This window comes from Eptatretus burgeri, chromosome 4, assembly GCF_056783735.1.
Source record: "Eptatretus burgeri isolate ZD-2024b chromosome 4, Ebu_testis_v1, whole genome shotgun sequence".
NCBI lineage: Eukaryota > Metazoa > Chordata > Myxini > Myxiniformes > Myxinidae > Eptatretus > Eptatretus burgeri.
In genome coordinates, this window is record NC_140964.1 from 126,219,137 (window position 1) to 126,242,409 (window position 23,273).

The following is a 23,273-nucleotide window of genomic DNA, read 5'->3' on the forward strand; positions in this document are numbered from 1 at the left end:
ATCTCTAAGTCTTACTAACGTTGTTGTTTTTCATCTTCTTCTTGTGGACTTTTATGTTTCACAGCCTCCAGTTTTCATCGAAACTTCCTGAAACTTGGCGTATATATGTAAAAATACCCTGCGCAGACAGTGACCATCTCCGATTTTGCAAATTCTTCCTAGAAAAAAAAGTTATGACGTCAAAATATCTCCGCTAATGGAAATCGCCTAAAAAATATCTCCGAAACCAGGCAAGCTTTTTGAATTCTGTTTTGCGGGAATCGAACAGGGCATTGGCAGAGATGAATTACCGCACATATGATACATCACTATGACGTCATATCAATTTTTATGACGTCATTCCTATTTTTTGACTTTTTTGTTTCACAACCCAGAGTTTTCATCGAATCTTCGTGAAACTTACCATGTATATGCAAAAAGCCCACGCGCAGGCAGTAACCATCTCCGATTTTGGAAATTCTTCCTAGAAAAAAAGTTGACGTCATAATATCGCCGCGAATGGAAATCGCCGATACCATTATCTCCTAAACTGGGTAAGCTGTTTGAATTTTTTTTTGCGGGAATCAAGCCAGGCATTAGCACGGATAATTATCCGTGCTAATTATAATTTATCGCAAACCTGATACATCACAATGACGTCATATTCGTTTTGATGACGTCATCATTAAGAGGACGAGGATCTTCGCTCATTTGAGCTTGTTGAAGAGGTATTTACTTTCTTCTTCGTTACATATTTTGTGGGTCATCCATGCCTGCGCAGCGGTTCCCTAGTTATATTATGTACCATGTGAGCGCCCACGGGGTGTTGCCCCTTCGTTTAATTTCGTTTCCGGAGCAAGTGGCGACTGTCCGTGACGTCACATCCGCGAGGCAAGGCTTCACCGCAAGGAAGTGACGTCATTGGAAACTCGTCCACATCCGAAGCAAATGCTTTTGTTACTCACTGCGAACTCCATTTTGAGCTCGCATTTACCGGTTTTCGGTAATGACGGATGATTCGCCACGGAGGCGCCAATCGCTCGATCGTGTGTGCTCGGAGGTGTCCGCACGTGTCTGAAGGAGAGGAAGTGACGTCACGATTTTAATTCGTTGAACTGACAGCGGCGACGATGACCTATTGTTTTTCCCTTTCGTCGAATGTAAGGAGATAATTTCGCGTTAAAGGGGTGAGGAGGTGTATAAACCGGACGATCGATGACGTGCTTACGCTAGCAGCAGCATGGCCGGCTTCGAGATGTTACTGCATCTGTTTGCTGGCGGGTAAGTCGGTTCCTCATGATTTGTGGTTTTGTCCGATTTGTATACATATATATTTATTTATTCATTGAGATGTTTCATATATATTTATTTATTTGTATGTAATGCCTGAAGCATTCGCATTTGGCTGAGTTCCGGTTAATCCATCCATTATATTATTAAATAATTCTCTTCAAGTATTCGTGACATCTCCCAACCGAACCGTATCGATGGAATAGTGGGAGGTTTGAGCAGGACTACCTTCTCCTTCAGTGTGATGATGATGCAGTGCAAGCAAAGAGATCTCCAAGGGAGGAGGGGGATTGCATTTGGTCCTCAGTGCGATGATGCTCCTTCTTTGAGGAAGAAGAAGAACCTTTTTAGGGAGAGGAAAAAGTAGAAGAACCTTTTTAAGGCCGAGGAAGAAGAAGAAGAACCTTTTCAGGCGGAGGAAGAAGAAGAAGAAGAAGAATCTTTTCAGGCGGAGGTAGAAGAAGAAGAACCTTTTTAGGCGCAGGAAGAAGAAGAAGAACCTCTTCAGGCGGAGGAAGAAGAAGAAGAAGAATCTTTTCAGGCGGAGGAAGAAGAAGAAGAAGAAGAATCTTTTCAGGCGGAGGAAGAAGAAGAAGAAGAAGAAGAAGAAGAATCTTTTCAGGCGGAGGAAGAAGAAGAAGAAGAATCTTTTCAGGCGGAGGTAGAAGAAGAAGAACCATTTTAGGGAAGAGTAAGAAGAAGAAGAACCTTTTTTAAGGCAAAAAAAAGTGAGGGAACAACTGACTACTGTCCCATTGTTACAAAGTGAATTAATTACTTTTCTTATCTTCGTACGACTTGATGCCGTGAATGTGAGTGACATCCTTGTTTGTTTGTTTGTTGTTTTGCTTTCTCAGGCAATGAGGTGGATACTATTGCTATTACTCGCGGTGTGTGACCAGCTGTCATGGGGGAAAAAGCGGACACTCGTGCAGGGGTTAAGAGGGGTGCTATATGCCCGCTTTGCGGGGTCAATGGCAAGATTCCTTCAGCTGTGAGGTTTTAAGTGTTTAAATATCTCTGAGATGATTTGTGGAAAATGTTAAGGTGACATTGTGTATGTACAGGCCAACTGTGTCACGCTAATTACCATCTCGACTGAAATAAGCCAACATACTGAGAATATGGGACGAATGGCATCCCAGGAAGGTATGAAATGGGACATGGACACCAGTTTGAAATGGGATGGGTTAATTGCTACTACTACTACTACTACTACTACTACTACTCCTGTTATGGCCCTAATTAAGCCCATCTTGTGTGGTCGGCCACACATTTCCCCCCCCATCCCCCCAACTTCATCTCAAGAACCTTCTCATGTTCTTTTCCGCCACATCCTTCCACCTCTCATGGTCTGCCCCTTCTGCCACCAGCATCCCTATAATTCCACTTTATTGCACCTGAAAGCAGAAGAAACCATAAGGGTACTCGGTAGAGCACATACCTCCACCAGGCTAATTAGTGTACGTTTTGTATCCCACTTATAGGTCGGATCTGGATTCGGACCTTAACAAAAATTTAATTGGCTTGTTCTTGTCACCGAACCAATTCATCCACCAAGTTTCGTGTGAATCCGTCCATAACTTTTTTGAGATATTTTGTTCACAAACAGACAGACAAACAAACGGACGGATGAAAACATAACGACCTTCGGTGCTGGAGGTAACAAAGGAAAGTTCTCAAATAAATAATTCCTGCCGTTCCCAAATTTTATTACCGAGGTTTTGTTTGCAATTAAATGATCATATCTCAGTGGACTATCCAGGGTTGCGTCAGGAAGGGCATCCGGCGTAAAACCTGTGCCAAATCGGTATGCGGATCATAACGGATGATCCGCTGTGGCGACCCCTAACGGGAGCAGCCGAAAGACGAACAACATAACAACATCTAAGTGGACTATCCATTGGATAAACAGCCGGTTTCATTTGACGACGCGAGTAACGGGAAATCTTTTCTTATTCTGCTCTTCCCGCCTTTCAGCTCGAGGCGCGACGGTCGTGCCCCTACGACGGGCAAATGAACCACGCTTGCACCGTGCAATGATTTCAACGATTAACCCGCAAAAGCTCCATGAGATATCAACATGGTTCGGATGAGATCCGTTTACCTGAGTTCTGCAACGGCATTTTTTCCCATTATTTGGACTATTTTTGTGATTACCGAATCAAAGTGCTCCCTGCTAATGAAATGCTAGGTCCGTGCAGTGACGTGGTGGCACCTCCACCCTCATGTAGTATCTTTTATGATGCAGTTTGTGGAGACTACAGAAACATCCCTCAGGAGTGGGAGAGTTGGGTATGTTGGTGTGTCGGGGACGCGATACGTCAGGTTTCCTCCAAATCTTTTTCACTCTGGTGTTTACACAACAGTCGCGACTGTTTAAAAAGGTAATCATACATACAACCTCCGTCATGTGACTCTGAATCCCTGTGGCAAGTTTGATTGAGATTGGATAAGTAACGACCGAATATATCACGGTCAGACAGACTGACCCGACACCAAATTGTGTATTTTATTATGGTTAAACACTTAGAGATATGCCAATATTGGAAATTCCGTACGATGACCGTAACCCAGGGACCACATTTGGAATTCTAGATCGACCTATGCGTACTTTATCTCGGAACACCCATGTTTCCATTTCATACTTTTCTGCAGCAAAAAAATGTCTTTCAAATGTCTGTGTTATGTATTTGAATATCAGCGTCGTGTGGATTTAAAAAAAAAAAAAAGGGGGTCATCAAATGGCTCAGGTCATCAACGTTGTACTCTAATCAAATTAGAGACCAAATGCTGCATTTGAGCCATCAGAAGGAACCCGAATAAGCAAAGATAGTCATCAGGAGGAATCCAGAGAGGATTTGGGTTTCAGCTCTTACTCCTCTCCACTGAAACCCATCCAGGTGCAGCCAGGTGAGCCGTACCAAAAAAAAAAAAAAAATTATCATCCCTCTTTCAAAGTCACGGAGATCTCCTCTTGCAGCCATGTTCACCATAATTAAAGGCAACCAGGCTTGTGCAGCATTTTTTTTTTACATTACCCTAAGCATGCTGGGATTTATTTTCTTAATTAACACGTGGGCCACACCTGTGTGTAAGCCATTGCTTTCAATGTACTTGGTGTCCCTCATTTACCCAGGTGTTTCCATTTATTTATTTATGTATTTTGTTATATATATATATATATATATATATATATATATATATATATATATATATATATATATATATATATATATATATATATATATATATATATATATATATATATATATTAATTATATGTTACCTCTGCCACCGAAGGTAGACGGGGGTTATGTTTTTACCCCTGTGTGTCTGTGTGTGCGTGTGTCTGTCTGTCGCTGTGCACAGGATATTTTTTGGTTGACAGGTTGGGTGTGTAATAATAAAGACGATTCAATTTTGAAGACCGGATCCGGATACCAGAATTTTTTTTTTTTCATTCTTCACCATTTCGTGATGGAGGCTAAAAATGAGATATAGCATGGTATCTCAAAAAGGTGTGGACGGATTCGGACGAAACTTGGCGGATCAGTTGGGTATGTGACAAGAACAAGCCGATTAGATTTTGGAGTTCTAATTCCCGATCCGGCCTATCGGTGGGATGCAAAACATAAACTGTTCAAACCTAGTAGAGGTATGCACTTCACCAAGTGTCGTTCTAATTCAATACTGGAACATCAGGTGAGAATCCATACTGCATATGTCGAAATGTGAGCAAGTCCCATCCACTCAACAAGCAGCAATCGCAACATTTTGGAGAATGTCTTCCCAAAAAAATTTGCACTCTTTTTAACATCAATTTTACCTCCTGGTTCTTCACAAATGCGTAATCAATGTTAAAACATTTTCTTTATTATTGGAACACGATGAAATACATAACAAACAACTTTCACAAGTCGGCCTTTTTGAATTTTCTCACTCTTTAGGTGTGGTGGAGCAGTTGGTGCCATTGTCACTTGCCCTCTGGACGTAGTTAAAACTCGTTTGCAGTCATCTGGTTCTTTGGCCGGGATTCGGCCGATGGAGTCACGCCGTTCTACCTGCCTCATCTCCAACATTGCGTCTGTCGATGGGAACACCGTACGGTTTGTTCGTGGGCATGCGCCCCAGACAGCGCCGAGCTTGCTGCGATGTCTTCAGTACGTAGCGAGCATCCCTCACGATCCACGTTGTGTCCTTGTCATGACTCGCAATCCGTGTTCCACCTTCAACTTCCTTGCTACGCACACCCCCTCAGTACGATGGCAGATTCCGTGACATTTGCACAGGAAATGTACATCTTTCTGCTTTTCCAGGACCATTGTGGAGAAAGAGGGAATGCGATCACTGTTTCGAGGCCTGGGTCCGAACCTCGTCGGCATGGCGCCCTCTCGGTAAAGAACATGAATCAATGAAATATGTTCCATTTGTTAACTGTTGCTGTTTATATTTTAAAGTTTTGTTTGCTAGTGATGCTACTTTAAGGCCAAACATAACTTGGTTCCTGCATGCATTTCTGATCTAATTTCACCTTATAACCCGACAAGAAAGCTACGATCAACAGTGGGAATCTCCTGTTACTTCCTCTTATGAGGATTAAAATTTTCAGAGATCGAGCATCCTTCAAATATGTTCCTTGATTCTGAAACTTCCTTTTTTCAATTTGCACGGCTTTATCAAATATGATTTACAAACCTCATAAAAGTACGTCTCTTTTTTTTTTATTTTTTATTTTTGTCCTGTTTTCCCTTTCTCGTTTGTAAAACATTTTGACATTTTGTTTCTAAATAGAAAGTTATATTGAAGGAACTGATTGAATAGGTTGCTTCCAATAAACCAGACAACTGCTTAACACAATCCTTCCTCCCACAGGATATCCCCGACTCCTTAGTGTCTCTCCCCGGTTTTGTCTCCTCCGATTTGATAGGCCTGAACCACATCCTAGCTTTAGATTTGCACTTTACATCAAGAACTGAATTTAACATTGCCCTTATACTGGCCTTGCACTTCCCAACCCCAATGAGTACTTCTGGCTGTGACTTCCACTCCGCTCTCACCTCTTGTTCATCTATGTGCTGTACCGTCGTCCTAACAGTGACTTCCATCTGCACCTCTCTCTCTCAGACAACTTGGACAAACTTTTAACCACTCGTCCCAACTCTCTCTTCCTCACATGAGGCAATTTCATTTGTCACCATACAACTTGGCTGGGTGTTGGTACCTCTCTCACCAGCCATGGCAGTATGGCAAAGGACTTCTGTGACTCCATGGGACTGACTCGAGCTGTAAACTTTCCAACACAGATTTTTTTTTTTTTTTTTTTTTTTTTTTTTTTTTTTTTTTTTTTTTTTTTTGTATACCTTGGTCGAGGCTCGTATGAGAGCTAACACACAACTCACAGCAAGGAGGCATGAGACAAGAGGGGTGGGAGTGGAAGGGACAAAACATTGGGGAACAGACACAGGTGAACTGTGGAAGGGAGAGGGATGGGGATGGGACGGGGAACATGGCGAGGGAGAAGATGGACATTACAGGGACTTTCAGGAAGGAAAGCAGGAGAATTGAAGGAAGTGGGCATGGGTGGATTATCGGGGGTAGAAAAGATCGAGGATTTGGATGGGGGAAGATAAGAGGTGGTGGTGAACAGCTGTTTTGAAAGCCTGGAGGGAAGAATGGGAAAGAATAGAGTGAGGAAGTTTATTCCAAAGGCGGGAAAAAAGAGGAATGAAAGAGTGAAGATGAGCAGTGATTCGTGATTTTGGTAGTTTTACCAGAAGGGGGTTGTTGGCGGACCTTGGGCGCCCTGTGGAAATGTGGTTGGGACAAATCGCAGAGAGAGCAGGGGGGGCAAGGCTGGAGAGGAGTCGGTAGAAGACAGAAAGACCACCGACCAACCTGCGGTGATTGAGTGAGAGGCCCAAAGACTCAGCTTCATTGCGGGAGATGCCAATGATCTTAAAAGCCCTGGTTTCGACAGCGTGAAGTCGAGAAAGGTGGGAGGCAGGAGCACCAGCCCAGAGGGGAGAGCAGTACTCCATCAGGCTACGGACAAAAGCTTTGTAAGTAGTCAGGAGCTCAAGAGGGCCGAGGAAGGACTTTGCACGACGGAGGATTCCCAGTCGGCGACTGGCTTTTGAGGCAAGGTTGGAAATGTGACTTTCCCAGGAAAGGTCATGGCAGATAGTGAGACCCAGAAGCTTGAAAGAAAAGACTTCTTCCAGAGGATTGTTGAGAAAGTGGATCAGCGGGTTTTGTAAACGGTCCTTTCGAAGAGACATAGTGAGAGTGTGAGATTTGTGTGGATTGAAAGACATGTTCCACGTGTTGGACCAGTTTGTGATTTTATCCAGATCTGCAGTGAGCGAAGAAGCTGCTGCTTGCCGGTCTGAGGGATGACAGATGGTACGGCAGAGGGTGGAGTCATCGGCAAAGAGAAATAGAGGATTTTCCAGAGAGTCCGAGAGATCATTGATAAAAACCAGAAAAAGAACAGGGCCCAGAACGCTACCTTGAGGAACTCCAGCCTGCACAGGAAGAGGGGATGAAAGAACTCCATTTAGGGCCACACGTTGACTGCGACAGGAGAGGAAGTCTGCGAGCCATGAGTGGAGATGGCCTTGAATACCATGGGAAGAGAGTTTGGTGAGTAGGGCAGGGTGCCAGACTGTGTCAAAAGCACGTGATATGTCCAGGGATACGGCTCGGATTTCCTGTCTGGCATTGAGGACCTCCATCCATTGATGGGAGAGCAGTAGCAGCATATCCAGGGTAGAGTGACCTGGTCTGAAACCAAATTGATGATTGGAAATCAAGCCATTGGAGAAGAGGAAGGATTTCATGTCTGAAGCAATGATGGATTCCATAACCTTGCTGATGATTGGGAGAAGGCTGATTGGTCTGTAGTTACAGGGATCTGTTTTTGCACCTTTTTTATGCAGGGCAGTGATGTTAGCAGATTTCCAAGCAGATGGCAGATGACCTTGGGAAAATGAGAGGGTGAATAGAACAGAGAGAGGGTGAGCAAGAGCAGAAGAGCAGGCTTTGAGGACACGTGGGCTGATGCCGTCTGGACCGGTTGCAGAATCTGACTCGAGGTTTGAAAGCAAGCTCTCCACCTTGTCAGGAGAAAAGGATACAGAGTCCAGGGACAGTTGGGTGCGACTGGGTAAAGTGGGTAGAGATAGTGATGGGTTTGGGACACAAGATTTAGCTGCAAACACCGAGTTTAGACATTCAGCTTTATCACGTGTGGAATCAGCAGTGCGACCATTTGAGGTAAGGGAGGGGATGGAGGGGGAACATACACCAGAAACAGATTTGATTAAACGCCACCAGGATTTTGAGGAGGGAGAGAGGTCTGAGAGTTCAGACTTGAGATGAGAAAGATGTTGTTTTCTGGCTCTCCTGAGGGTAGATACACACTTGTTCCGAGCTTTGTGGAAAGAACTGAGATTGCCCTCAGTTGGGTTTGCTTTCCATGAGGCAAAGGCAAGTTGTTTCAGGACAACTGCCTCGCCACAAGCTTCAGTAAACCAAGGGCGGGAGGAAGGGTAAGACAACTGAACACGAGAGGGGATAAATCTGTGCATGAGGGAGAGCAAGTTTCTTTGAAAGAATTCCCAGGATGAGTTGATGTTTGAGAAAGTAGTGATAGGAGACCAGTCTGTAAGTTTGATGGCTGCTCGGAGACCCTGCCAGTCGGCTTGAGTGAAATGCCAGACTCGACGGCGGTGAGGTGGTTCTCTGATGACAGCCAGAGAGATGTCCACTTTAACAAGGACGTGGTCAGAAGAACCAATTGGAGCGAAGGAAGAGCAGCAGATATTGTCAGGGAAATTTGTCAAAATCAGATCCAGAAGAGATGGAGTAACTTTCCCACAAATATGTCCTGCTCTTCATCTGCTCCAATTGGTTCATTTGATCATATGCTTGTAAAAGTCAACACCTCTCTCACTTTTCTCAGAGAGCTGCCACAACTCCGGCGAGTCTGGCAGTTCACCCAAGCAGATTGGCAGGGACTGCACGCAACCATCTGTCGTCATGACCGGTCTCCCATATCTACTGCCCTGATGTTAACTCAGCCTGAGAATATTTTCACAGACTCCCTCTCTCTCTCTCTCTCTCTCGCAAGCACAGATTCATCCCATCTCATCTTCAATTATCCTACCCTTCTTCCCACCCATGGTGGATTGAATCTTGTGGTGAGGCAGATGCTCTGAAACAACTTGCCTTCTCTTCCTGGAAGGCAAATCCCACTGAAGGCAATTTCCGTGCATTCTAAAAAGTCCGCAACAAGTATGCATCCACCCTCAAGAGAGCCAGAAAACATCTGTCCAACCTCAACAATGAACTTTCAAACTTGTCTGCCTCCTCAAAAGCCTTGTGGCACCTTGTTAAGTCTGTCTCTGGAGTATGCTCCCCTTCCATCCCTTCACTCTTCAAATGGCACCACAGCCGACTTCGCTCATGAGAAGGCTGAATTCTTCAATTATGTTTGCTTTAAAATTTTGTGTCTCAAAGCCCTCACACTCGGTGCCCATCCTTCTTTGCTTTACCAAACCGCTCCTGGACTCTGTGTCTTTTGCACCTGAAAAGGAGGAGAAGGTTCTTTCAACTGTCGACTCTGACTCTGCTATTTGACCGGACGGCATTTGCTCCGCTGCTCTTGCACATCTTCTCTCTGCCCTTTTCACCCTGTTATTTGCACTGGGTCATCTTCCATCTGCTTGGAAATCCGCCAATATCACTGCATTACATAAAAAGGTGAAAAACTGATCTCCTTAACTGCTGACCTATCAGCTTACTTCCAATCATCAGCAAGGTCATGGAATCCATCATTACAGTTGAGATGAAATCCTTCGTTGTCTCCAACAACCTCGTCTCAGATCACCAATTTGGTTTCGGACCAGGTCACCCCACCTTGGTCATGCTGTTTCTACTCACCCAACACTGGATTACAAAGCTTTTATCCACAGTCTGATGGAGTACTGCTCTCCCCTCTGGGGTGGTGCTCCTGCCTCACACCCAGCTCGACTTCACGCTGTGGAAACAAAAGCTTTGAGTATCATTAGTATCTCCCGTGATGAGGCTTAGTCTTTGGGTCTCTCACTCTCTCACCGGAGGCAGGTCGGTGATCTTTGTGTCTTCTACCATCTCTCCAGCCTTGCCCCCCCCCCCCTTTGCTCTGTCTGTGCTCTGTCCCCCGCTATATTTCTGCAGGGTGCTCAAGGTCCTCCAAAAAACCCTTTCTGGTAAAACTGCAAAGATCAAGAATTACTGCTCACTTTCACTCTTTCATTCCTCGTTTTTTTTTATGTTTTTTTTTTAATCCCACTCTTCCTTCCAGGTCTTCAAATTCACCTCAGCACAATTCTCATATTCGTGCTGTCTTCTTCATGCGTTGAAGGAAAGCCAGCCGTAATGCCCGAACTTACACGCCATCTCCTCGCCCCTTACACACTGAACTGAACCAACTCGACCATCTCCTCTCCCTTCTGACGTCACACCCCTCATGCGTTCGTTCGTGATCTCCCTTCGGCATCACGCCTATCAATCATCCACCTCCGGGTGTGGTTTGCGGGCACGAAACCTGAGAAGGCGGGGCCTCTGCCTGCTCGGCACGCCTGGCTCGCTTGTTATGGTGGTTGTGGTTATAAAAACGTAACTCCTTCATGGCTGGCTTGTAAATGCAAAAACGTAGGAAGAGGTCACAGGGGGCAATTATATACTGGGGAAAATTGGTCTTAATCTCGATCAAATTAACACAGCACCACTCTCCGTGTGGTGACAAGTAACACTTAAGCTCACATTTTCCCTCCTTAGTTTACATTGAGATGTCTCCCACACGTCCACGGACCAAGCAACTCTATACAATCCTAATTTTGCGATGAAATTCCTCAATCTACCCCCACAACCATAACAATATTATTGTGGTCCAGATGCCAGAGCAATGCGAGATACGTCAAAATAGCATTGCAAGATTTTTCTTCCTTGGCACACCTGAACTCCTATCCACCTACAGGTCCTTCATCCGCAGGTTGACGGAGTACTGCTCTCTCCTCTGATGGCTCCCCTGGCTCACATCTTGCTCAGTTTGATGTTGTAGAAACCAAGGCCTTTAAAATTATTGGAAGTTTGATGCTGTGGAAAACAATGCCTTGAAGATTATTGGAATCTCCCGCAATGAAGCCGAGTCTATGGGCTTGTCATCTCGCCATCTCAGGCCCCTCTGTTCTGTCCTTGCTCCCCCCCCCACCCCTCCACATGTTTCTTCAGGGCTCACGAAAAAAATCAAATTATCAGTGATAAGTCATTTCGCTGAAAGGATGGCCAGGAGGTACGCACACTCGGCTCTAAGCTGTCCAGCCTTGGTTTGAATCCAGAGCTTCCGCTACGTCTGTGGGTGGCCCCCTGCAAAACCTTACATGGGGGGCGGGGGGGCTCTTTCTATTGGAGGGTCAATAATATGGTGACCTTTTCAGGCGAAGAATCGATTCATGCCTCGCCCCCAAAGGTGGTTAGTGAAATATTAGAATGACCAGCTCTCTCGTCTGTCTCTGTGTGTATCCGTCTTTCCGCACCATCATGGGTATATGTCGGCGATGGCTGGACTGATTGTTACCAAACTTGATAGGAGAGTCGCATGGGCCAACCAAAGTGTGATTATGTGGCCAACAATGACCAAAGTCAAATGTCAAGGTCAAAGTCATCAAAGGGTGAAAATTTGCATTTCTAACTAAAACTCTGGAATGAATCATCAGAGAAAGAAGTGGGGTTTTTAGATCATCTCTACCGAGATGACCTAATAAAGCCGGACCAAATGAACGTCCGTCCATCCGTACGTCCATCAACAATTTTTCTTTCCGATCTTGATGAAACTTGGTATGTGGGTAGAGGTCGATGAGTGTTGCGCAACGATATAACTTTTGTCCAGGTTCAAGGTCACGTAAGTTATAAAAATTGCCATTTTCAAAACCTATCTAGTCTGCCATTCTACAAGATATTCAGCAACTGTTTATTGATTATGATAGTAAAAAATATTATCTTGTATCTAACCGGACAGATTTTTGAATTTCCGTCCCGTTTGGCCGCCACGTAACCTGGAAGATGGTCAAAAACACCTCCTGGTACAAAGAAAACGTTTCACTTCCGATCTTGATGAAATTTGGTATGTGGGTAGAGGTCGATGAGTGATACCCAACGACATATTTTTTCCCGGATTCGAGGTCAGGGTCAAGGTCACGAGGTCACGAAAGTTGTGAAAGTCGCCATTTTCAAAACCTATCTAGTCTGTCATTTTAGGAGATATCTGGAAACGGTTCATCGATTATGATAGTAAAAAAAACATTATAGAGATGACCGTCACCCCCACACTGGGGTAATTTTTTTTGCTTTTGATTCTATGAATTAAGGCACATCAAAAGTATCCTTGGCATTATTCTTTTTCTGTGATGTCACATTTTCCCAGAAAATTATGTCAAAAGTGACTTTTTCACATGAAATGAATTCAGAAAAAGACATTTTCCTGAATGACTATTTAAATATGACTTCGGAAATGACTGTCAGGCTCCACTGGGATACCACGTGAAAAACTTGACCCAAAAAAAAACACAATGACCGAAAATATGAACATTTAAAAATCTTTATATCTCAGAAACTGACCTGGATATCACCAACAAATTGGGCACAGCTGTAGTGTGGACTGAACAGACAAAAATCACCAATTCCTGCGATTAAAGGTCAAATGCAATAACTCGAGAACAGAACTAAGTGAATGCCACATCATTCTGTAACATGCTCAAAAAGATAATTCTTTTGAAATATTATATGGTGGAATTGGTTAATATAACAAAATACAAACACTCGTGAGGAAATAGACGAATCTGTCGGCGAGAAAGAGCAGATACAAAACGCTCCGTACGGATCGAAAAATAAAATCACGAGCGGAGTACCCACCTTACGGGCGATCTTGTTCCAAGCATACAACACGTTCATCTGACGCATACCTTTATTTTGGCGGTGTGTCGGCAACTGACAGCTTTGTAAAGGAAACATAAATAACCCGGGTTACGTGCGTAAAGCAAAACCATACCGACTGCTTATAATTCAAAACACCTCACTGCACTTGAGAACATGGGGACAGGAATACTGCACTGGAAATTGTGGAGACTTGAAATACCCTCTCCCACCTGGAGGCGGCATTACACGGTACACATTTACATAGAAAATTTGCTTCCCTCACCCACCCTCCCCCAAGACCACCAGAAAAGATATAAACACCCCCACACATTAATTGCGGTTATGCTCATCCTTTGCAGAAAGTCTGGATGTAATTGGGCCTGAACTGTAGGAGCAGTAGCCTGACGAACAAGCACAGGTTCATGAATTATAGTAAGGATAATTGCATTGAGAAATTTCTGAAACCTCCCACCCATCTTAGAATGGATAAAACAACAACAACCTCCACAACAAAAAGAAACTGTGCTCTGAAAAGTCTGCTTTTCGTGTGTTTCACTGTATTTTTTCATCGTTGAGATTGACAGATACATGTGCAATTATGTTTGTGAAGTGCAACATGATGTCTTTTGATTAAACCCATCAGTGAAGCGATTGGTAGCCGGTAGGAATGTATGGCTAGTGATATTGGAAATGGCTATGTTGCACAACTGGACTTTCAAGACGCTTTGGAAGTATCGCAAGTTGATGTGGAAGGCCTCTCTTTGTGAATGGCCTCCTGCGGCTGCAGGCTCCATGGGTGCCTATTGGAGGCCTTGTTTGAATCCCGACCCAGCTAGAAACTCATCCCGGTGTTTCAAAGGCAGTGCGGGCCATCCTTCGATGGACGTTAAACTGGGTGTCCTGTCTGCCGCCATTAGTTGGTGTACATTGAAGATGTCTTTTGATTAGCTTGATTTGGTCTGAACTGCTTGTCCTGTCCACCCCCCCCCCCCCACACAACACTAGTGTGTGCGTGCATGCGCATGCGTACCTCCTCACTCCAAAACCATGAAGCGTAACGGCCAGAAGCTTTGCCTGCATACTAAGAGAACTCCAAGGGAGTGCAGAATGAAAATTGGGTGTTTGGCTAAATTTAAACACCCCTTTTGAAGATAATTTAGGGGTGCTCATTACAAAATAAAAAAGAATCCTTCCAAAATGGTGGCACGCCATCATGCTCAGTACCCGTCACATCTCTGGGTTCTTAAGCCACCATTTTGTTCGGCCTACTCAAAAATGCCTTGCCTTGGAACTACGATCACCTCTCACGGACTAATTAAAGTATATAATCAAAATCTGGCTTCAGATTTGAGGATCGGATTTTGTGGACTAAATAACTGTCAATCTGGATGAAATCTGAAAATATTAAGAAATCAGCGTTATTATGACTAAGCGTATTTATTTCAGAAAGGCTGTCATCCCTCCTTCTGCTCTATGATGTCACTCCACCGTGACCTGCGATATTAGGAGGAAACCCGAAGATGTGATGCGTGTGTGTGTGCGCTCCTTTGTAACTCGATGGTATTCATAGAATACTTACCCCGTGCAGTCTTGAGAAGGACTTGGTGCGAGTAGGGGTGCCGTGAGGTGGGGGAGGGGGGGAGTAAGGGGAGCAGGCAGGGTAATTGCCCTGTAGCCCAGACTTAATTGGGGCCCTTAATTATTCCTTCAATTTTTGTTTCATATTATAATTGTTTGTGATGATAAAACACTGGGGGCATTTTCATTTTGTCTCCCTCCAAGCCACTCAGGGTGATTTCCCCCAGCATGCCATTGCCACGGACAGTGACACCCTCCCTCATAAAATAAACTACTGTGAGAATAATTTACAAAATTACAATCGCAGTAACGACTTAAATGAACACAGGAATGTTGGCGACACGCCTTCCGGATGAAGTGTGTAGGTTGTTTAAAAATCTTAACAAAGTACAGACACGTACGTACATATGCGACCGATTGCTTAACCCTGTTTTTCACTTCGCACCCATCGGCGATTTGTTAGCTGTTCAATGGATCAAAGTACAAAGTGCAGGCCCCATGGTTTTTGCGGTACCTTGGTGTCATCTGGTGATTTTTATTTATTTATTTTTAACCACGACATTGCATTGTTTCCTTTTATTTTGTGTGTGACCTGCTTTCATTTGGAATGTTATTTCATTTCATTAGGAGCTTGGAGCGATGTTATCCTTTACATAAAAATGAATGCGAAGACGTTTGTTTGTGACGCCACTCCTCTGAGCCCCCAAGGTTACTCATGACGAAACTTTATGGGATCACTTTTTAAAAGAATTTCACCATGATGCACACCTTTATTATGGGTTTTAAAGTCATTTTCTCACCATTCATAACTTATCAACACGCAAGTCACCACCTGTCGTGGGGATGGGATGGGGAGGGAGTGAGTGGTGAGAGTGCGGGAACCATGTTCCAAACAGCCCTGACTGCACGGTTCCGGGAGCGATGAGCACCAACTGCCACACACAAATATTATCTCTCACTTCATCACACACAATCTGGAGTTGATTGGTAAAAAAACCGTAAGGTTTCAATTACAAATTCATGGAAACATGCTATGTTGCCCAGATGATGCCCTAATAAGGGCGAAAGCGGTCGGTAACTGCATTTTCATTCACTTATGACAGCTTCTGACATTATAAAATTACATTTACACCATCGTTGTAATTAGCGGTGCGAGAAGCTCTTCTGGCAGCCACCGACAAACCTGCATCATGGCGGTGACTTCTTGGCATTCGGCTCAGATCGGAGAACGGCTTTACATGTGTATATATATTATCATAGACTCCTATAGAGAAGGACTGGAACGTCACGATCTCGGGGTTTGTAACTTGAGTCTGGGGCTAAAATGACTTCTAGAAGGGCTAGAGACACGATCTCGGGATCCATATCGGGGTTTTTGAAGACGGCGAGTTCAATCGTGTCATTTTCAACACCACCTGAGGTCATCTTCAAGGTCAAAAAGTCATATTTCAAGGTCAAATTGCTGAATTTTGGTATTTTTTGCCCGTTTTTGTGTTTAACTCAAAAACGGTGAGAGATGGCTGATTGTAATAAGATGCAAGTGTGTGGAGCTGTCAAACTTTGATATTTATTGTCATCTTTCGTATTACATAAACATTATATGCATGTCACAACACTATGCCTATTACAACTATGTCTATGTCTATCACTAGTTGGAGAGCATTTCTTGCCTCCTGAAGCATCCCAAAGCTTTTTCTTTGTCACTTACATTGAGGACATGAGCTTTCAATAGAATGTTAGCTAAAGTAGTACAAGCAGCATTACTACGAGCTAAAGGTTCATCTACAGAGGATAACAGCTCAGCAAAATGAAATCGGCAACGCATTTTAGTCTTGTCATACAAATAATAGGCATTATGTACAAAAAAGACGGTTGACATAGTCGGCACACTCAATCCACCTCTATTCAAATTATCTAGAAACTCAGATGACACCTCGTTACCATCTTCATCATCAATGATCTCCTCCATACTAGTGCTATCGCCATATTTATGAACAAGGTGTCCGGCCAAATAAACTACTTTATGCTTAAGGGCATCGTCAGACCCCAAGAGATCCTGAGTGTCTTGAGGAGTAATCTTGTCAATGAGTTCACTTCGCTCATCTGGATTTATGGAAGTTGTACAGTTCTTGGCGCAATCAATCACACGAGAACTAGATTCGGGCATAATGTCATGCTTAATGAGTGTTTGCAAATTTACAATTTTAGCTGCAGCCATAATGTCAACTACATCAATGTCGAACTTTCCACCGCTTCTTTGCCTGGCTTGGCTGAAAAACTTTTCCAAGGCGTCATCTGCAAATATAGCAGGAAGAACGTAGTCAAAGTCTTTCTCTGCCAGAAGCAATTTGGCAGCGTCCACATTATTAAGTGTGGACACAGTGAAGGCTTCAGCAGTTTGCTGAGTTTGCTTCAGCTTACGACCACCACCTCCTTGCCATGCGCAGGTAGATATAATTTGACAGGCCTGCTCCAGCCAAATGAAACTTGTACAGTCTGCTGTCCAAGTCTGTCTGGATTTGTCGCACAGATGGATAGCTGAGAAACGGTCTTTCACGTTCATCATCTTCAACCACTCACTCATTATCTGGGTGAGGATGATTGTGCCTTCGCTGATGCCCAGTGAATCCTTGAAGGTCTTTAAAGCAGCGACAGTCTTGTTATTGAACACTTGGCATACCAATGGTATGCTCTGGCGTTGAAGGGGCTTGGGGAAAACAGCGGTGTGCGTCAGCTTGGTAAAGCGAATAGGAGTAGCCCGGTCAATCTCATAAACCTTCTGAATATCACTCCAGTAAGCTTTGTACTCATTACCATCTATGACAAATGAGTGCCTTGCCATCAGCAGTAAGCCAGTTGTTGCGAACATTTTTGAAGATGTGCACGTAGTTGTACACTAAGAACATGGATTGCTCTTGAATTGACAGCACTTGGCAACTTCCTGATCCTCCAAGTTTTGAATAAACACTGCGGTTGGTATTGCAATTGTCACATATCAAAGAAATCACAGTACTGCCAGCACCAACTACAGCTGATGCAGCTTCGATAAGGAGTTCCTTCAGCTGATCGGCAGTTAGTTTTTTGCAAGGCAAAATGCGTAGAATATAGCGTGGACCACCGAAATGGCAGGCAACTTCAACAACCATAGCATGTGAAGCAAGCATTTCGTGTTCACCACCCGCTGCTGCATTTTGAGCATATCCTACAACATGCCCTCCAGAAAATCGCAATGTCTCGACCAGCTTTACCTCGTCAAACATTAAATTGACCAAACACTGCTGTGGTTTAAGCTGGTCGAACAAGCTTTTGAGGTTGGAGTCCTGCTGACTACAAGCAAGCATCTGTTTTACCTTTTTTGTTGATGGTAGAATGATTAAGCCGGATCGACGAATCATTTTGTATGCACTGGGTGATATGTTGTGAAGCTGCATTGCGAAAATCATAGTATCAGTATCAAATCGGCGATGATCAAGAGGTTTGAACATAAGATGCTCCTGCGACAGAAGGAAGGTGAAATGAGGAAGCTCATGTGCCTCAGTCATCCAACAGAGCTGGCTTATTACAAGCTGAAGAATTTCCTTGCTCATGCATTCATAGATGTTTACCTGGTCAGTTATGGATCTAATCTGGGACCATTTTGAGAGCAGGCTGTTTTTCTGCAAAGGAAAAAGTCGTTTGGGCACCTCAATGCCATCTTTCTCAACTCTATTCAAGAATAGAAATCCAAAAGGTGAGTGAACTTGTTGGAAATGAAAGAACTGCTTGACAGTTTGTCCAGTAGCATCAGTTCCTGATAGGTAAATGTTTTCCTGGTCTTTTATGATGTTAAAGCCAGGAAAATAGGAGCTGATTTTAGCACAGAAGTGGTCGAAATCTTGGATATTGTCTGCAGCCTCATCAGCTGCCTGCATCTTCTTAGCTCTTGATTCTGATGTGGAAGATGATGTTGGCCGTGGGGCTGAGGTCACCTGCTTCAAAGCTGATTTCGGTACTCTAGGAAATATTGATGGGGGTTCTTTGGGTTGTTTGCCACCGCTAACTGACACCCAATCACAAATGAAATGTCTCACAAATATATATCTCCTTTCAGCACCTCAAGCTTTCTTTCTCATTTGGCATTGCCAATATCCATCTCTCCCTCTCCTCAGGATCTTTTGGGAAGGATATGACCTTTACATAAGGCATCCCATCATAGTTTCCTCTACAACCAAAGCAGCTGCAACGACGTGGCATATTGTCACCAAAGCAGGAAACAACACAAAGATCCCGTGAGATCACCCGCTGGACAGTTTCTGAAAGAGAAACAAACAAAACATACCTTAGTTAACGATGATAGAAATCAGCAAGTATGTGCAGTAGGTGCACAATGTCATGTTTTGTTATAGACTTTACAAAAGTTTTCCTCTATGAGTTTGACACAAAAACGGGCAAAAAAATACCAAAATTCAGTAATTTGACCTTGAAATATGACCTTTTGACCTTGAAGATGACCTCAGGTGGTGTTGAAAATGACACTATTGAACTCGCCGTCCTCAAAAACCCCTATATGGATCCCGAGATCGTGTCTCTAGCCCTTCTAGAAGTCATTTTAGCCCTGGACTCAAGTTAATCCTTCAGACTCAAGTTACAAACCCCGAGCATGGGAGGTTCCAGTCCTTCTCTATAGGAGTCTATCATTATTATATATATTATCTCTATTATAATACCAAGCTTGCACACTAAAAACTCGGCTCGCAGTCACACCATCCCTATGAAATTGCTGTGGCACTTAGCGGACATGCCAACAATGTTTGGGAAGTCTTGGCGTTCCATAGTACCACTTGCATTTTGCACAATGCGTATTTTTGTCATTCCCCATATACAGTCTGTCGTCTGCTACCAGCTATGTTGTACTGCTATCCCGTGCATGTGCACGGGTATCGCTAGTTATATATATATATATATATATATATATATATATATATATATATATATATATATATATATATATATATTATTATATATATATATATATATATATATAAAATGTTACCCGCACCCCTTCTGGTGCATCAACAAGACCAGTTTACGACCAGATTACCACTATTAAAGCAGACGTGACGCACACATGTTTTTCCCACACAATAACTGCTTCCTTCCTGACATTGTCTCCTGCAGGGCCATTTACTTTGCCGCTTATTCTAGAGCCAAGGATAAATTTTCGACCATATTTCAGCCGTCATCTTCACTGGTACACATCAGTTCAGCTGCTTGTGCTGGTGAGGACTCCAAATCTGTCTGTTACTTTTGTATTGTTAAAAGTGACCTCATTCACTCATTTACGTACATTAAGGGAAATTACTCCCCTCTATGCATCCAGATAGATAGGGAACGTGGATTGTCCTCCCAGTAACACATTGTCCCTCTTCTCATTAAAGTATTTTATGAAACGTTAAAATTTACGATGTTCAGGTCAAATTTTCCACCAACACTCTTGGTTGTTGGGGATCAGCATCCAAGTTGAGGTACCTTCACCAGAGATTGCAGGACATTGTGTTGTTTTTAGCTAATCAGTGGTTCTTATCTTTGCTCGGTAAAATGTTGACCAAGAATGATGTTTGCTTTTGTGCTTCTGTGGTCGATGCTATCGTCCCCCTCCTGCTTTTCTTTTGTGGAGCAGGATTCATCACCAATACATGTGTGAATCCAATTTGGTTGGTCAAAACACGATTGCAGCTCTATGCCAGGTGAGCACTCGTTGAGCTTTGGCCATTGCACAATCAATAGCACGTGTAAATGAATGGTGGTGCAGCATGACGTGTCCGTCTGTCTTGCATAGGCATCGCGATGAGTGCTCCCTGACAGCACTACAATGTACACGCCATGTGTATCGCACAGAGGGCATTCGAGGCTTCTACCGTGGAATCACAGCCTCTTATGTCGGGATCCTGGAAACCATCATTTACTTCACACTGTACGAGGCAATGAAGGATTCGCTGCTCAGGAACAGCACCACCCAGAACAGCATTGATGGTCCAAAAAAAGCAATAGATTTCCTGCATATCATGTTCGCAGCAGCCATATCCAAGAGCTGCGCTTGCTGCCTCGCATATCCCCACGGTAAAATAGCAAATGCCATTATTATCAGCGCCGTGGCATCATAAACCCCACACCACATATCGTGACGTCGTAAACCCCAAATACGTGATCTTGCTTCTGCCCCTCCCCCCACAGAGGTGGGACGGACTCGACTGCGCGAGGAAGGAACCAAGTATCGATCATTTGTGCAGACGTTGCTATTGGTGGTGCGGGAAGAAGGTTACCGTGCACTGTACCGTGGCTTGCAAGCACACCTCCTGCGACAGATACCCAACACGGCGCTCACGATGGCGACGTACGAACTTGTGGTTCACCTTTTCAGCAGTTAACACAACACTGACTCCACCATATATTTTACAGAATAACGCTGGATAGTGATGCGAATGACATTGCCCTCGTGCTCGTTTCAGGCTAATGACGCCGTAATGTGTTTTCATGCCTACCTTCAGTTTTTCTGGCTCGGATGTTGCTTGGTCAGTGAAATGAAGCGGTGGCAGCGTTGCAATGCCAAGGACTGCTGGCTTCTTGTCTGTTTTTTTGTTTTTTGTTTTTTTTCTGAGTTTTTAACCAACTGATTTTGGTCACGTTCAGTGTGGCTTTCCAATCGATTGTCAGACCAATCGTGGCAGTGATGTCATTGTTCCTTTCATTTCTCTGCACTTTTATCTTCTGCACTTGTTTAGAATGTATAACTTAAGAAATCCTCCCACTCATCAAGCTGTAGATGCATCCTTAATCTGCAACCTTTATCAAGTTGGTTGGAGACCAAGTTGTCAGCTTGATCGTCGAATGAGATGCATCCATGACTTCAACTTGGCCGTGTACTAATCATTGGGCTTTGCTTCAAAGACCAACCAACAGTGGACCACTATGTAATGGACCATTTTTATCAACAATGATACAAGTCCTACCAGACATTTGTCCTCTTCTTCTTTGTCTTCTTGACCTTCGTAGCAGCTATGCTCACATCAACATATTATCAACGTGAATCAAACCGTTTGAACCCGAATGTGTGAAATTGCAAAAACTGCAACGGGTATGTTGCCATCCATGTTTGTAAAGAAACCAAGCGCATAGTCTCCGCAAGATAAACGTCCATCGAAATAGGAAATACATTTTTGGGATCCCAAGGAACGACGAGCTGATCTGACGGACATTTTGAGAACGGTGCAACGTGGACTCGTGGCCACGACGGAGCAGAATGTCCCACTTGAATCTCCGTGTAAACTGCTTCTCCTTTTCCCGTCAGTAAATGTTGTATTGAGTGACCATTTGAAATGGTTGTGAAAGCAAACGTTTATTTTAGTGTGCCCATAGGGTGCTCTTCTTTTTTTTTCTCACATGTTTGAGGCTCGTACGTACATACAACAGCTGGAGCTGCTGCTTACAGGCTTCTGGTGGACAAGTACATTATAAAGTATTTCATGGTTTGCTTCATGAACATTTAAAATTCACTTTCCTGCAGTATTTATTAGAGATATCCGTCCAGTGCAATTGCCGTTAAACTAACCGATTTGGAAAAAGGCACAGCATTTCGAACCTGATTCACTCGTGTGGCCAGCATTGAAAGACGAATGATCAATTGATTATATCACCATTCTGTCCACACGAGGTACATGCCATTGGTTGCCCTGAGCTCCATTTGTGTACGGTCCTCTTGCTGTGCCTTTAAATTGCACACCTTTCGCCATCCTTGAAGGATAAAACCACAGCAGTACACCCTTCAATAAAGACCATAAATAAATACAAACTGAGCAGTGTTACTTTTTAAAATTATATTTTTTTTATTATTAAAATGTCTACAAGTCACATACTATTTGTGGATGATTCACCTGTTTATTTAAATGAAGATACAATTGGTCATTCAATAAATGCTCGGACAAAGAGGTTGTGCTGTTGTTTGCGTAGTTTAGTTTCCAGGTACCTCTCTCCTGTCTTCAAATCATTTTGCAAAGATTGTTCTACAAGCCACATTTTTCTTGTCTTTTTTTTTAAAGGGGGGGTTAGACACTCAAAAGTGTAGAACTCAATTTGATGGAGGTCATTCCTTGCTGATCTCATTTGATTAAATTGTTGTGTTAAGTGTACCATTTCAAACTGAAGGCTCCACCAACCAGTGCAGCTGCCCAGTAGGCAAGGCTCAGGCCAAGCAATTGGATCACAGAAGGGTGCGATTATTTTTTTTTTTTTGAGTCGTCTATGAAGACCACTCTGTGGTCGAAATGTCAGATCTGAGCCTTGCCTGCTGAGCAGTTACACAAGTTGGTTCCTTCAGGTTTTTTTCCTCCGCAGCCAAAGGCCGAAGGCGTTATATTTTCCAGTTGTCCGTCCATGCGTTTGTGTTTTTTTGCACGATATCTTGTAAACCGAGCTGTAAACCACTGAAA

General features: G+C 43.7%; 1 protein-coding gene across 5 annotated transcripts; it reads left to right on the plus strand.

The window, feature by feature from the left end:
* Positions 1–904: 904 nt before the first annotated feature.
* Positions 905–22,772, plus strand: LOC147029052 (solute carrier family 25 member 36-like). Of its 5 annotated transcripts, none has more exons than XM_085879968.1 (8): positions 905–1,260; positions 2,127–2,263; positions 5,220–5,432; positions 5,589–5,666; positions 19,966–20,066; positions 20,468–20,534; positions 20,627–20,907; positions 21,022–22,772. In XM_085879968.1, the coding sequence occupies exons 2-8, from the start codon at positions 2,130–2,132 to the stop codon at positions 21,213–21,215; spliced, it is 1,068 nt and encodes a 355-aa protein (XP_085736094.1). In that variant the 5' UTR covers positions 905–1,260; positions 2,127–2,129; the 3' UTR covers positions 21,216–22,772. The 5 variants fall into 5 exon arrangements, with proteins under 5 accessions (XP_085736094.1, XP_085736096.1, XP_085736095.1 ...); XM_085879969.1 differs by lacking the exon at positions 905–1,260 and adding an exon at positions 1,290–1,997; XM_085879970.1 differs by lacking the exon at positions 2,127–2,263 and having other exon boundaries at positions 908–1,260.
* Positions 22,773–23,273: the final 501 nt, after the last annotated feature.